Here is a 15,429-nt window from a genome sequence, read left to right as displayed (position 1 = left end):
ATTTATATATATATAAATGTGTTACTATATAATACATTGGTATTAATATACTTGAACTAATACTCTTGCATATGATAACCTTGTGTAAACATAATTAACCTGAACATGTGAGAAATGTTAAATCTATGTTAATTAGAATTGAAATTCAAAATATGTTTTATTATTTTAAGGCACTCCTTTGCCAAATTATTATACATATCATACATATGAGCAACTTTAAGATAGTTTATAGTAGTTTCTCACCTTGTTCCTTGCCAAAATTAAGGGTTATAACATTTATACGACAAACAACCCGACCGAATAGTAAAATCTGCAATTAATAATTAAGAAAAGTATAGACGGGTAACCAAAATTTGGTGCTGAACATATTCAAGCCACATCGGTTGCGGTTTCTCATAGGAATGGTATCTTTATAGTTTCGGCTCTCTCTATAAGGCACAAAGTAATAGTTTGCTGAGTACTTTGCAAGCCATGAAAACCGCTTTATGGCTGGGGGCGACTGGAATTGTAAACGTCTTCACTGGGCGGTCCAAGCTTATATCCACGCGGGGAAGAGAACTAAAGATAAGAATCTACAAAAATATGCTAAAAACTATCTCTACTACATGGCCAATCGATCAAAAAAGATTACCTGATATCTTGGATTTCTATATTGCTTAGGATAGTCACGGATGTACTTTCGAATTGAATCGTACTTAGAAGGATCCTCAGATCACATTTCGGTGTTCTTGACAGCCAGCATGACGCTGCTCGATGTAGAGATTGGTTTTGTCTTTACAATAGGCGAACGGATTTGGAGTCTTTTAGACACATTGTGAGCAAAGAATTACCGCTACAATTAGTCCTTAAGACTGAACTCGATATAGATTAGACTACATACATCTGTATAACTACAATTCAGTCCGCATGTTTAAGATGTACGTCATAATCTTAAGAACAGTTTAACAAGGCATAATAGGATTTCAGCCGGAATAAGATTCGTGATATTGGAGAAGAAAAGACTCCGCCTGATCTGGCACTGAAGTAGACACCCAGAAGACGAAAATTCCTTTAATAGAACGATAAAAACTCTTAAAAAAGTATTAAAAAAAAGGACGCCGTGATGAAAGCAGAATTGAAGTCACTATCTGCAACCGGTGTCACTAGCTATTCACTCTGAAGGGCTTGTAGAAAAAATGGTTATTCAATGGAACCTAAGCCTCCTACTAGACTACTGAATAAGCGATGGGCAAGATCTAAACAAGAAAAAGAAATCAGAAATCTTCGGAGTCCACCGAGCTGAGGTTGTTTACTTCAAAAAAAGTCGACCTATAAAACATACGATTCTGATAGAAGATACATTAAATCAAGATTTCTAATTAAGTCTTTCTATCACTTTTACTAATTCAAGAGAGATTGATAGTCTGACCAGACAAGTGGATGATTCCTATCAGGCACGAGGGTTTGATATGATTAACAAAAAAGTACTCAAAGAACTACCATTAAGGTCATGCTATACAAAGGCCACTCGGATGTTATCTAACCTTTCGAATATGAATGATTTTCTGAAAATGCTCTCTAGGAAGCTCCTATATAATATATGACTATATATATATGACTGTCAGTTTGGCTTCATTAATATCAAGGTAAAGCAAGTATACGGTGCACAAAACGATTCGCGGTACCTTTGAATGGGGAGCGTACTGCTCCCCGGCATTTTTGGACATACAACAGTTATTTGATGGAGGTTGCCACAAAGGCCGTTTCTTTAAAGTCAAGTCTTTTCGCTCGCACATTGTTCTCTTTTATAAAATCTTACTGAATGGCCAGATTGTTCCAAACTGTGAAAGTTGAATGCATATCTTTTCCAATCTTTACTGGCAGATGTATCTGGGATCAATCTTGTGGTCTACACTATACACAATTTTTATAACTCATTTGCCCCAAACCGCTGAGACAATCTATTTTTGCAGACTATATTGCCATCCTGGCGAACAATAAATGTCCTAGAGTAGCCCCAAGGGCGGCGCTAGATCGTGTAGCGCCCGTGGGCAATGAAACCCTGGCGCCCCCTAGCCCTGATCCTCCTCCCCGCGGCTATAGCTATTAACTTTGCCGCCGTATGCATTGCACACATTGCACTATAGGTTAAGTCGCCCCTAGAAAGCCCCTTTTACACTACAGCACAACTTGTTTAGGTTAGCCGAGTGGTTCACAAAACAGAGAATTGATGTTAGTTTCTCTAGGTCAGTCCACGAGACATTTACACTACGGTATGGAAATTGTCTATCAGTCTCACTCTGGAACAACCAACTCCCACAATACGACATCACAAAGTATCTAGGAATCTTTAATCTCGGACTGACGTGGAAGAGACATCTATTAGCCAAAAATTGAGCGAAACGCCAGATTCTCGCCCGACACAGCGAACTTCGAACGAAGAGCCTTGTCTCTTGGTTTACAAAACTGTGATGAAACAATAAGATTTTACGGAGTTGATCATTGGGGCCCAGCCTATGACTCCAACGTAGCTAAAATTCAGAGATCTCAGAATTTTATATTCAAGCAATGTCCTATGCCAATTTCTAAAAACATCGGAATTGTACGAACGCTTAAAAATCAACATAGTGCAAAAGTAAATTAAAGCGAGACTAGAAAGTCACTCTAATCAACTAGCCCTGCAGCTGACGATCCCCGAGACAGTGCGCCGGCTGAAGAGAAAACACAATACATTTCTAATGGGGAATCTACATTTACCGTCCGCTATTTAGTGTTTTATTTACATTCGTTTTCTTATTTTAATATTTATTCGCATTTACATTATGATTGATTGTTGTTATTTATTATTATTCGATCGTTACAACCTAAGTTTTATTCCTTTCTATAATGCTCTTTAAAACCCTCCTGCAGAAACTGAGAAACGGTGTTCTGCTTCCTTCATATGCCATTATGGAGGCTACTCTCGCCTCCTCAATCTTTACACCTACCCGGCATTCGGTCTCGATTTGGGCCCTCCCAAATGCGGGACAGTCGGCGACTCGGTGGAACATGGTCTGATCCATACCTGGTTTTTAAATTTTCTGAGTTTAAACCGGTGAAGGTACTCAGAGAATTCCTGTCCCCCGTGAAGAGCTGGACCATGATCGCGTCAACCCCGATACTGTGGGAGCACGCAATAGGCTAGGCGATGGCGCCTGGGAAGAATTTCCGCGTTGCCGATGCCGTTGCACCTTCCAATACCTCCTATTCCATTCGTCAAGCGTTCCAAGCCTAAGCTGTCGCTTGACAAATGAGATGGGAGATTTCTCATAATTTGGTCTTCTTTTGCACTTAAGGGCCGCGTCCTTGGCCAGATGATCCACTCTCTCATTTCCCTCCGTCTCCGCGTGCGCTTTCACCCAATAAAGCCTTACATTCTCCCCATTTTCTCTCGCTTTCATGATGTTCTTTTTTACTCTTAAAACTAAGGGTATGTATACGTGATTAGCGGGCGGAGTTACCACGCAAGCACATATCTGCTCCTTCTTGATGGCGAAGTCACCCGTACACGCAATCGTTTCTTCTTAGCGGCGAGGAAGGTGATTCCCAGCAGTGATCGAGGTAGTTTGTTACGAAGACTATTTAAATTTAGATTAACTGCCCTAGCACAATGGCGGCGTCCACATCACCGCTTTCGTCAAAATTCGAAAGCAAATAATTTCACTCTAAAATGGTAAGCCGTGTGACCAGTAACAATGAGTGTCATCGCTACACATGATCGGGAATTATTCCATATTCTTTTTCTCTCTCTTAGTGTCAGGGGGACCCGGAAGTAACTTCGTTTCTGTCGACATATTTTACAGAAAAACCGATTAATTTTTACCACTCCGGCATTCAAATTCAAATCATTCAAAATTTGTGCACTAGATGGCAAAAGGTTGTTTATAACGAAGGTGAATATGTTGTTGATAAGAAATAAAAACTCATTAAAAATGTAGTCGTGTGAATAAACTTTAAACTTAAGAAAGCGACATTACTTTCCGATCCTCCTAATACTATGTAAGTAGAAGAAGGCATATAGGAAACCCTTTGTTAAGCCTGAAGTTTAGAGATGTGGTGTCTACATAGATCAAATATGAACCATATATAGAAATTCACTCGAGTTTAACGAATTTGGCTTTGGAAAGACAAGCATAAAGAAGGAGAGGAAATAGGAGAATGCTCGGGAGCGATTTTAATGGGAATAGAAAGGAAATTACGTAAACGGTGCAAAGAATTGTGAACTGCGACAGGTCACGAAGTAGATATGGACATACCCACTTCGGCCTAATTTCCAGGTTTATAAGTTCATAATAACTGCGTAGTTATAATCTCGTACTTTCTCATGAGCCGGACGCAAATGCCATTTGTGAACTAAACTTTTTTATAAAAGGCATAATTTTGGGTAACTGTTTGGTTTAGATTTCATTAATATTTGTAAACCACTTAATTAAAATTTTGTTACTATTTTGCACTATAACTACGACTAGTTATATAACTTTCTCTTGAAGAAAGAGGCTGCATCTATATCAGTCTTAGCAAGTCCCATATATATATCTTTTTTAAAAATTATTTTTTGCGATTTTTTTTTCAGAAAATAGAGTAGGCTTTAAAAATTATTCCTTTTACATCTGTAAAAAATTTACCGGAATTACATAGTACTCGGTGACTCTTTGCTGGCAGTTGGACGCAACACGGGAATGCTTTAATTATCTGATTTAGTTATTAAAAAGTCTCTAAAGACTAGATGTTTTTTGTAAACTTTCTCTTCTTTTATTCTTAATAATTATTTATTAGATAAATTCTGTCTGTCTTAATTTTTAAAAAAGTTATTTTATCATGGTACCTTAACATGACCAAGAAGAATTTTTAATAGCTTAGTTGCAAGAAAAGTGATGTAGTATAATACTCAATATTTTTACTTTCTTTAGAAATCTTGATTGTTTCTTTGTTTTATAACATGTTCCTAAAACTGAATAATGTTTGGGGAGATTTGAAATAAAACAACATTTCTCTATTTTTATATATTCATTCAGACAACGGTACACTGACAATAACGAAATTAAAGATTACTCAATGCGAGTTGATACAGACACCACATATTTTAATCAGATAAACGGTCTCTAAGTTATTTTCATTGTTGACTCGGCTACGATAGGCAAGATTTATAACTGGATATCCATGAAATACACCGAATTGCATAAATTGTACTTAAATAGACACTGGCTAAAGAAATTCCGCGCATGGACTTTTTCTTGTCCGAACAACATACACTATACACGGTATGGGATCACCAGTATTACCACTAACAGATTATCAATAATGACACCGAGTTAACATTTAATGGATTATTAGAAAGTGATTATCATTCGAAGTTAACGAAAACTTATCCTGAATCTACGTTCATTTGAACATCGTGGATACGCGCTGCATTACATGACATTACCTTACTTATTAGAAAGATACATCTTTGATCACAAAAAGTAAAAACTTCATTTCAGTATACACCAGGAACACCAATAATTAAAGAAAAAAATCTTAACAACAATAACTGAATATTAACATAATCGTTATAACGATATATTTTCCGCAATCTCTTACTATTTCAACAGATTTTTGGAAGTTATATTAATGACTTCGAATATTTTGTTGCTATGTGGAAAATGTTATTGATAAAAATTATCTAATTGCTGTGTTATGAATTATATAATATGAACAATAATCAAGCAAAATTTTGAAAAAAGTGATAATTGCCACACGGGATATAACTTAATAACATAATTTACTAAAGACTAAAAAGTTTCTCTTCGGAAATATTACCACATTAGCATCAAAATAATACCATGTTTATATTGATATGCATAAAAACTAATGTTAGAATCAAAAGCAAAGATGACAACTTAATATTTTTAATATATCGATACCCATTAAGAGCAGCCTTACTTACAGCTAAACAGTCGCTTGAAGTTAGAATTGCATCAACACAGGTAAAAATGAATTAAACCTCTTTTTGGTTTACAGATATTTTAAAGATTAAATAGTTTGAGCCCATAAAAGGCGGTAAGAGTAATTAGGAAAAATATAAACAAAATAAATTATATAGTACATGATTTGTTATATCGCAAAATTGGGTTGGCAACAAAGTGATTGAGTGGTTTAGTCTATAGGTGTCACTTCCTTTACTTGTTAACGTGTTGGTAACGTTTTGGTAACAGTATTTGAATTTTTATTTTTAATAAGAAAAATTATTGTGATTATTTAGCTTTTTTATTTTAGAACAAAAAATTGCATATTAATATTTACTGAATTGAGCCTTGGATGAAAATCAGTGTTGGTTACCAGATGACAAAGGGGTTTAATTGTGTCACCTAAAAATGCTCTTACATTAAATTAGTTAACTCTCAATCGCCAACCCAAAATTAATTAATTATTTACTACGTATAGAAATTGCCGTCATCAGTACAGTTGCATATGATTTAAATACATTTTATCACAAAAGTAAAAAAAACCAGGAGCGATAAAGTTGTCATGCAGAATGCGGCATGCATGCGGCATGCAAGCCGTCCGGAGTCGCCAGTAATGATTTAAATTAGCTATTTTTTAAACTATAAATTAACACATAGTACTTAGTTGCAAACCGAAACCATCTCCTTAGGTTCAGGTTTTACATTACTACAAGTAATTCTTTACTTAACTATCACGAAAGTAACTTAATTTTATTGAAGCGAAATGTATATTTTTCATCCAGTACAATAAATTAATTAATGTTTAATTACAACTACAAAATCCAAATGTGATACAAATTGAATCGTTCCGATTCAAACAAATGGCACATAGCAATGTCTGCGTTGTTATCCAATGGATTTTTGCTATTGTTTGTTAAGAAATTTAGAATTAATTTTGATGCCGAATAACTAACGCTTGCCTGTCAGGGTATTACCACATCGGCCAAATATATAATTTATGTATATTTTTCACTATATAATAGTCATATGTATTTAATTTTTATATAATAATTTTGAATTTTCATTATTCTAACTTTTATAGTTAAGCACGTTCAGGGCTGCCGCGTGGCAGTGTAGTGCGCAGTATTGTTGTGTGTTGTGTGTTTGTGCGTAGAACACGTAGACATGTATATGTACGTCGGCATACAGCCTTCACGGTGCGCACTTCCCTACGGATCTGATCGCGCGGCACTGCCACGGGCCGCGTCCAGCCGATCGTGGCCGCCCCGTCCCAACACATACTGTGGTCAAAAATTTGGAAGGCACTTTCTACTTTTTCAAAAATTTTAAATTTATCTTTTTGAACACATTAGCCTAGACTTACTTAATAGAAAATATGCGTAGTAACATTTACCAAAATCTACGCAATTCGTCCGAAACGTATAGGCTTTTAATATAATTTTATTTTTTTTTAAATTTTTTCACCTAGAATAACTTTATTTCCAAAAGGATAGCCAAATAGTTTCAACTAGATCTGAATCCCGAATGCATTCTTTCATAATTTTGGTCTTTTTTTTATACACTAATTCCAAACTTTAACCGAATCGGATAATCCAAATTTCAAACAATAGGGATATCAAGGCCACTTGGAGACTTATTTTAAAAGTTGTTTCCCGAGCGAGTCCTTCGACCACTTGCCGGCTCGGCGGGGCCACGCCCTCGCCTTAACATGTTACAACTTACACCAACGAATATCCGCCAACGTTATCTAATTCATGGAATACCCTTGCAGCAAGAAAGTACTACAAAAATTTTCCACCGAAAGTATCAAACAAAATAACAAGGTATTCAGGTAAGGTGCTGAAAAAATAAATTTGTACATATACTCCTTACAAGAGATTCCCTACACGTTAACACACTCGCGTAGGAGACCACCACGCCTAAGTTGTTATGAAGGTCTTGGTGCAGTCATCGTGAACTACGATCAAATGCTACAAATAGTTACACAGCTACTCTAAGTAAATTGAAACGTTTAATATCCTAACTAATCGATAGGTAAGTTAGCAGGCGCTCGGGATGTATATTGACGCTCGGCGATTTTAGTGCTTCTAATCTAATAAGAGCTAAGAGCCCTCTGCCTCCGCCCCACATTGACCGAACAAGGCTATCAATCGAAACAGGTTGTATGCGCCTTCAAGGAATGTTTCACCTTGCACGGAATCCATCCGCCAATGGTTGGAACGCATCAAATCTGGCCGCATTGTCAGTTAAAATTGTTTAGCTATGTTTATGTGACGTTACAGTAACAAAACCACAGAGCAGCGTGAGGAGTTAAAGCAGTAAACGCGCTGGGGGCGGACGAGCCTCGCACTTCTAATTTAGCCTAACATTTGGAACAATCACTACTGGCTAAGGATACTCTATGTTACATTTGGCGATCACTAAGTCTACTCGAATGTGAATCGCTGCACGAACAGTAAACAACCAGCGGCAAGCGACACCCACTACACTAGTAGATAAATTGACACCGATCAGACGACGAAACGAAATGACAAATACATCTATATAGTTTAATTCAAGATTACATCTACATCTAGTTAATAATTTTGTCTTACACGTATGTATGTAGCTGATATAATATATAAGGAATAGGTATACCGAACAGTCTTTTTGAAACGGGCCAAATGTGTTGAATTTTGATATAACTACATTCACAGATGGATCTATTTAATATAAGCTTACACTACACATATATGTGACCAACTATGCGCAGGCGGAGCGCTCGCTCCCGCGCTTACACTACTTCACTGGGACACATTTATGAACAAAAACGTATAAGAAAAATAATAATAAACTCAAAATATTTCTACTTTACGAAATATGAAACTAAATAATAATCATTTTTATTGCACAGCAAGTCCACTTTAAATAATAAACTACGATGTGATAATAAACAGTTTTAATAATGGATGCGAACATAACGATCGAGACGTCGAATTTAGAAGTAACCGACGGAGTTCCGGTTCGGCACAAAGTATGGATATGCCGGAAGTGGGGGTGCGGGCAGCGGGGAGCCGTGCGAGCCATGGGCCACGGCCTGGCCATGCGGCACGGGCTGGCCGTGCGGCATATGAGGGCCATGCGGGCCGTGGGGCACGTGCGGGCCGTGCGCGCCGTGGGCCAAGTGCGGCACGGCTTGCGGCACGGACTGTGGCACGGTTTGTCCCGCGCCCGCGGCCTCGCTTCAGATGTTCTCAGCACGGGCCTCCGCAGGAGGCGGCTCCATCTTCACGGGCAGAGGAGTAGCGATGTCTTTTCCATTTTTAGAAATTCCCACCGGTGTCTTTGGTGGGCCCATTTCTGTGAGGTCAGTGACAGAATCGCGCTCGCTATAGCGGCTATCTGGGCGTGGCGAGGCGAACGGGCGGAACGGATCTGTTGGTTTCTGTGGCTCCAGAGCGTGACCCGGCGGAGGCGGGGAGCAAAGCGGCGATTCCAATCCAGCCGATAGCGGCGACGGTAGGCGCGGCGACTGCAGCGGAAGCGGGGGCAAGCTGAGATGCGGAGGATGATCGGTCGGTCTCTGAGCTGCCACTACCATGTTGCACATTTGACGTCGCAGGCCGTGGGCTACGGCTGCTACGGCGGCCGCAGCAGCGGCATTAGGTGACACGCCACCTTCGCCTCCGTTGCCACACGCTACGGTCCCGTAGGCATTTTGTACGCCCATACCGTCCTGTAATAAATCGCATGACTTTTCGTTACAATAATTACACGCCGTACTATTATTCGCACACATTAATAAAATTCGCACCAATTAAAAAAAATGTCTAAGACAGTCGCATCGATAGTCGCAATTGAATTTGCAATTAAATTTCGCATTAGCAGATATAAAAAACTTGTCGACATAATACGTAAAAATGAGAGTATATTTCGAAGACGTAAAATAGGTGTCACTAATTTCGCAATACTGACCGTAATAGACGGATAAGGAAGAACTTCCTCCTTGATGTGAGCGGAGTGTGGCGCGTGAGTGTCGCGGAAGACGACGGCACGAATGACGCCGCGAATGTGTTCATCGGGCCAGACGCCCAGCAGGATGCGCTGTGGGCGCCCGCGTCCTTTGGGCCTCAGATCTGTAAAGACGCGCAATAATAAACCGTGAACTGGCAACCTTCCACTCGACCCGAGCTTCACTCGGAATGAGCCATGAACAATATTTGATTATTAACAGAGTTTCGAGATGTTATAAATATATAAAGATTGGCATCTATGTTTAAGTTTGTATTTATTGCGGCAAATGTTATATTTATAACACCTCTGTTTGTGCAAATATTTTGCATGTTTTTATTATACACTTAAATAAAGCATTCAAATTGGCCATTATTAATATATATATGCTAAACATTTACATATCTTTACCAGCACTATTGAAAAAAACAGAAGTTATAGTTTACAAAAAAATTTATCTGAGAACCAATTGGCACGCAATGAAATTTATGTTAAATTATGTTTAATGAATATATATTTTAAAGATAACTATACAATAAATTTCGCAATAGAAAATCGCAGTGCTTATTAAAATAATGTTTTCGCAAAGGCAACACTTAAAATTAAACTAAATTACAGTACAGATTACGACAGTAGTAAGACACGGGCTTCCGATTATTTCGTTACAATGGTTTATTTGCTAAACTACTCGTACAACTGACTTAATAAGTGCTACGATGTGACTGAGTTTATTAAAAGTGAAATATGTTCTATAAAACTGTTCACCTATAAGGTAAAAGTGAAGCAATTTTTTAAAGAATGTTGAAGAGATCGTGGTTTTCTCCAAAGCATTACTAAAAAGAGAGCGTTGACGGCGATCAATCATTCCGTATGTTTGCTCGATATTCGAAGTTCAAAACGGGAATTCCTGAGTACATGATAGCTTCGCTACCGGGAAACTGCTGATCAATTGAGTTGATGTCTTTGGAGATCTAACTCAATTATTTTACGCGAACTTTGACTACGAATGTTCCCGTGACCGGTTGCGAAAATGGCAACGTCAATTGAGTCAGCTAAATTGGTACAGACCAGATATACGTGAACATATACGTTTTAAAGTTTTTAGTATTTACTGAAACACACTTTAGGCCTTGGTATAATGGACTAAGTAGTAAATGTTTTAAGATGTTACTGCTTTTGAATCTTAACGACGAAACATTCTGTTGTTTTATATTATAATTTAATTGATAAAAATAAATGTCAAGCGCCAGGAGGTGTGAGCTTTAAAGTTGAACAAAGAGATTTACTTTGAGTAGTTGAGACGTTTGAAGTACATGAAGAATAGCAGAGTATTTTTTGGAGATTTCTTTAGATAAAGTTCACAAATTACATGGAAGTGTTTGATTATCCTTATTATGCTCATGTGCACACTGTATGCACTGATAGTCCACTTAAATTATAATTACACAAAAAAATCAATTATTTTAGCTATTTAATATTATTATGAATTAGTAATTTGCCAGTTTAACTTGATTAATATATAAAGTTTACACTCGATGACATTGTGTACGTAAGTGACAACTGTAGCAATGTTTGTTAAAATTCTCAGACAAAAAATTGAAATTGCCTTCTCATTTAGATATCAGCTGAAAAGCATTACGTGTTTTAAAGATATAATATCTTTAAAACACGTAATGCATTGGAATAAACTGTTTTCTTTATGTATATTCTACTGTACACTATATATGCACATGACACGCGGGAAAAGTGAATCGATAGACAATCTCTTTGGTACTAAACTTTGGAAAGTTAGCGATAATTATTATTATGGCGCTACTTAAAAAGTTTCAATTAAGTCTTGGTTAGCACGGGTTCGAGCTATTTTAACTGTTACTAAAATGTATTTAAGCAAGATTTAAAATTCCAGTAAAATCTAGCACCATTTAACTCCCTTCCTCAGCAGACTCGCCTGGAGTCTCTACGTGTCGGACCAGATATAACTTGTCTGATTGTGACTCCCATTAGAACTACAACAAAATGACAAATGTCGGGAGGGACTTTCTTCACTAGACTTCACGATCTCTTTTGTCTAATGATTATATTATTACAAGCGCATAACTCTTATAAACGATAAAAATGTTATACGTAAAATGTGAATGTACAGTATAATTTATGTGTATAAATGGTACTTGGAGGAAAAATAGGACCAAATGTATAGATGTATAAAAATTAGTCCTTAGTATTCTTATCAACAAGAGCGTGTTTCTTCAATCTATTCCGATTTATTTTGGGGATACAGAAAAAAGTATTTCATTTGAAAATTTACGTAAATTCTAATAAATGATCTCTGAAGTAGTTTTTCATGAATTGTTTACATCGTTACCTTTAGAAAGTTTAATTAATGTAGAGTTAACAATTTTTTAATCTTCCAAAACAAACCATTGAGCGATATTTAGAAGCCCGCGTAGATGAATGAACAGTGGCAAACGAAAACGGTGTACAAGGTACAAGGTAAAGAAAATAAAATTTTAAATGAAAACTGCGCATCAAATATTAACAGCAATTTGTTGTAGCAGGTTTCTCATTTGCCTCTGCGTAAATGTAAACGATGTTATATCACGTACCTGCGCCCCCGTCGGCGCTGGGGCCTAGCATGTTGTGTACTCTGTTCGCATAGAGGACGAACGTCGGGTACGGTATGTCGTACTTCCTTGCAGCCTGCGACAGCGACAAGCCTTCTTTCAACACTGAGAAGATAGCCTCGGCCATGGTCTCTGGTCGCCAAGACTTAAGCGGTCCGCGCTCCCTGAACCGCAGGTTATGGACCAAGCTTTGGTTGGTGTTCCAGCACTTCTGCCACATCGACTGCAGTTGGTACTGGTAGCTATCTGCTGGAAATAGGACGTCACGCATTAGCATATTTGTCACAATGATAAGTTTTCACAATTTTAATTGTTCTCATATTATGGAACGATTATTGTGGTACAATTATCTTTGCTTAAACTTTATAGGCTTACAGTATATACTCTGCCACAAAGAGTTCAGACTTGACGGGAAGAAGAAAGTGGTATTTAAGCAATTATTAAATGTTAAAGGGAATAATCAAGATAAGCGGTAGCCAGGTGGTAAATGACACATTCTGCGGATGATAATGTTGTGCTACCCATGGCTTTACAATAGAAAATCTTGCACAGCAATTAGATCTTAATTGCATTAGCTATAGCTGCTTTCAAACCGTGACACGGTATTGCTTCTCTTTGCTTAAATGGTTAACAATTAAATAGTGTTAAGCATATGAGCTTGATTACTGAAATCAAATAAATACATTCATTAAATTTAGGCCACTGTCAGATTTGTAGGCAGTATAGCTTGTGCATATGTTGATGTGCATGAATTATAGTTTATATTAAAAACTTTACAGGATGAATGTATATGCTGATTTGTCAATAAAAAGCTTTAAAGCTTTATCAGCTATTTTTAATCAACCTGTAATAAGTGACTACTCTGAAATATGTAACATCAATTTATTTTTTCTATTGGAATCCCTTAAGCTAATAATTTTTTGCAGTACAAAGTCGGCTGGAATAGGAAGTAAAAATAAATAATTTTAACATGGGTAATGTAATAAAAAAAATTTAATTAATAATAATGAAAAACGTTTTCTTTTATTATTACATTACTCATTACTTCTCTTGATGTCGGTATTATTTAAAATATAAAAACAGTATAGTTTTAAAAGTTCAATGAAAATAAACTTAAAATGTAAGAGAAAGAAATATGTAAGTAAAAACCAGTCCTACATACTGACCTCTAAAGATTATCTGAAAATTCTACAAAAATCAATGTTAAATAAAGAGAAAAGAAAAGACAAAAAAACGCCAGGACAATTCATTTATTAATCTGCTTTTACAACAACAGATGAATTTTTAGAAATCAATCATATTAAAAAACTTCAACTTATTATATACTTTGTCTTTTTTTTGAACATGCATCGCTTTTAAAGCACAAAACATAAAAATCTAGTGACATTTTTTAGATTTAAACAAACAAAAAATAATACTTAGCTTACTATGAGTTGGCAATAAATTTACATAAACATTGCGGCGGAAATAAAAAAAAAATTAATAATGAGGCATACGTTGTTGTGATTTAATCTTAAGAAATTGAATCATAAATCTTCAAAAGTAAAAACATCCTACTGTTTTCCTAGGTAACTACTTCTATATTAATTTTAACTGTCCCTTTCGTCGTTATCCATTGTAACTGAAGATTTTTGTATGATATGTATTGTCGCAGGATTAAGGACATATTAAAAGTGCCCAATATATATTCGATTTTATAGTTTTCATACTTGGTTATATTTAAGATTATAACGAAGTGAAAACTAAGAAAATATTAAAGTACAATAAATTTAGTAGGCATATAACAAGCGCCATCTTGCGGTAAAGTTAATTAATACGGTATAACTTACTATTATTACTACTACTATAATTACAATTTGTAGTCAATGTAAGTCAAAGTCCGGAATACTACCGAAAGATGTCGCTATTTACAATTTTATTTTAGAAGTGATTGCCTTTAAATTAGTTGCCTATTTTTATATAGATTTTACAGGACAAAAATAAAATTCCTGCATATTGAGTAGAATAGCCAGAATTTTGTTAATAATAAACTAGGAACTTTTAATTAATAAATTGGGACGTCTCAGTCTCTAGATGTCAATGTCAATTATGACGTGTTAACGTTAGCTTATGACTAAATAGAAATTGAGAATCCCACAACTAGCTTTATCATAAGATAAATTTTTCACAATTATGGGCTGGCGTAGAATTGTATCCGTAAATTTGTTTTCTTAATTTTTATAGTAACGTTTTGAATGCTGCATTAAAAAATGATCAACATTATTGTGTAAAATGAAAAACAATCAAACAAAAAACGACAGGTGGAGGTAAAGCTAGTTTTATTGACAACCATTTTTTGCTAAGAAAATAGTCACAACATTTCAATACCTGTGGGCTAATTAAAAAAAAAACAACCCATTGACAATGTTAATATTTGGAAAAAATTGAATTTGGAAAGATGCACAGTTTTGAATAAAATAAATTATTGATATGTTATTGATTAGTTTCTAATTTAGCTCGTCCAACGGTCGCAAGTGAATTGAACATTGTTCTAAACGTAAAACATTTTAATAGCGTTACCAGCCGAGTGGGGCCGTCCTTCCACGAGCTATAAAATTACAGCTGGACGCATTTGTTATACTATTTATCGCTTTACCCATTTAATTACTTAGTTTTTGCTCTTCCAGTATTACATGTTGAACTTTGCAGTGACATACCACATTGAATTTATTCTACTTTATGTAATGAAGTTTGAAATTTTTTTTTATCATTTAACATTGTTGGGCAGTTATGTCGACTGTATTATGACTATCTAGATGTCGAGGCTTAACCGTTTAGAACGAGTTTTATAGTTGTGGATCGTATGTGAAAATAAT

General features: G+C 36.1%; 1 protein-coding gene across 2 annotated transcripts in view; it reads right to left on the bottom strand.

Moving 5' to 3' along the window:
* Positions 1 to 5,812: 5,812 nt before the first annotated feature.
* LOC137925710 (protein bric-a-brac 1-like) overlaps positions 5,813 to 15,429 on the bottom strand; it is a 278,719-nt gene continuing 269,102 nt past the window's right edge. The window contains exons 4-6 of one of the 2 annotated variants that reach the window (XM_068769556.1): positions 12,557 to 12,823; positions 9,918 to 10,078; positions 5,813 to 9,678 (exon numbers count right to left, since the gene is read on the bottom strand). In XM_068769556.1, coding sequence (XP_068625657.1) covers positions 9,187 to 9,678; positions 9,918 to 10,078; positions 12,557 to 12,823 — 920 coding nt within the window. In that variant the 3' untranslated portion in view covers positions 5,813 to 9,186. The remainder of the gene's footprint in view (positions 9,679 to 9,917; positions 10,079 to 12,556; positions 12,824 to 15,429) is intronic. The other variant, XM_068770292.1, reaches the window with a different exon arrangement.

The sequence above is a fragment of the Battus philenor genome, unplaced genomic scaffold (genome assembly GCF_028537555.1).
Source record: "Battus philenor isolate CCGP_79_NKW_IND1 unplaced genomic scaffold, ilBatPhil1.0.hap1 SCAF_1, whole genome shotgun sequence".
In the NCBI taxonomy this organism is placed as follows: Eukaryota; Metazoa; Arthropoda; class Insecta; order Lepidoptera; family Papilionidae; genus Battus; species Battus philenor.
The sequence above is the reverse complement of the archived record's forward strand: the minus strand, read 5'-3'. Positions and strand labels throughout refer to the sequence as shown.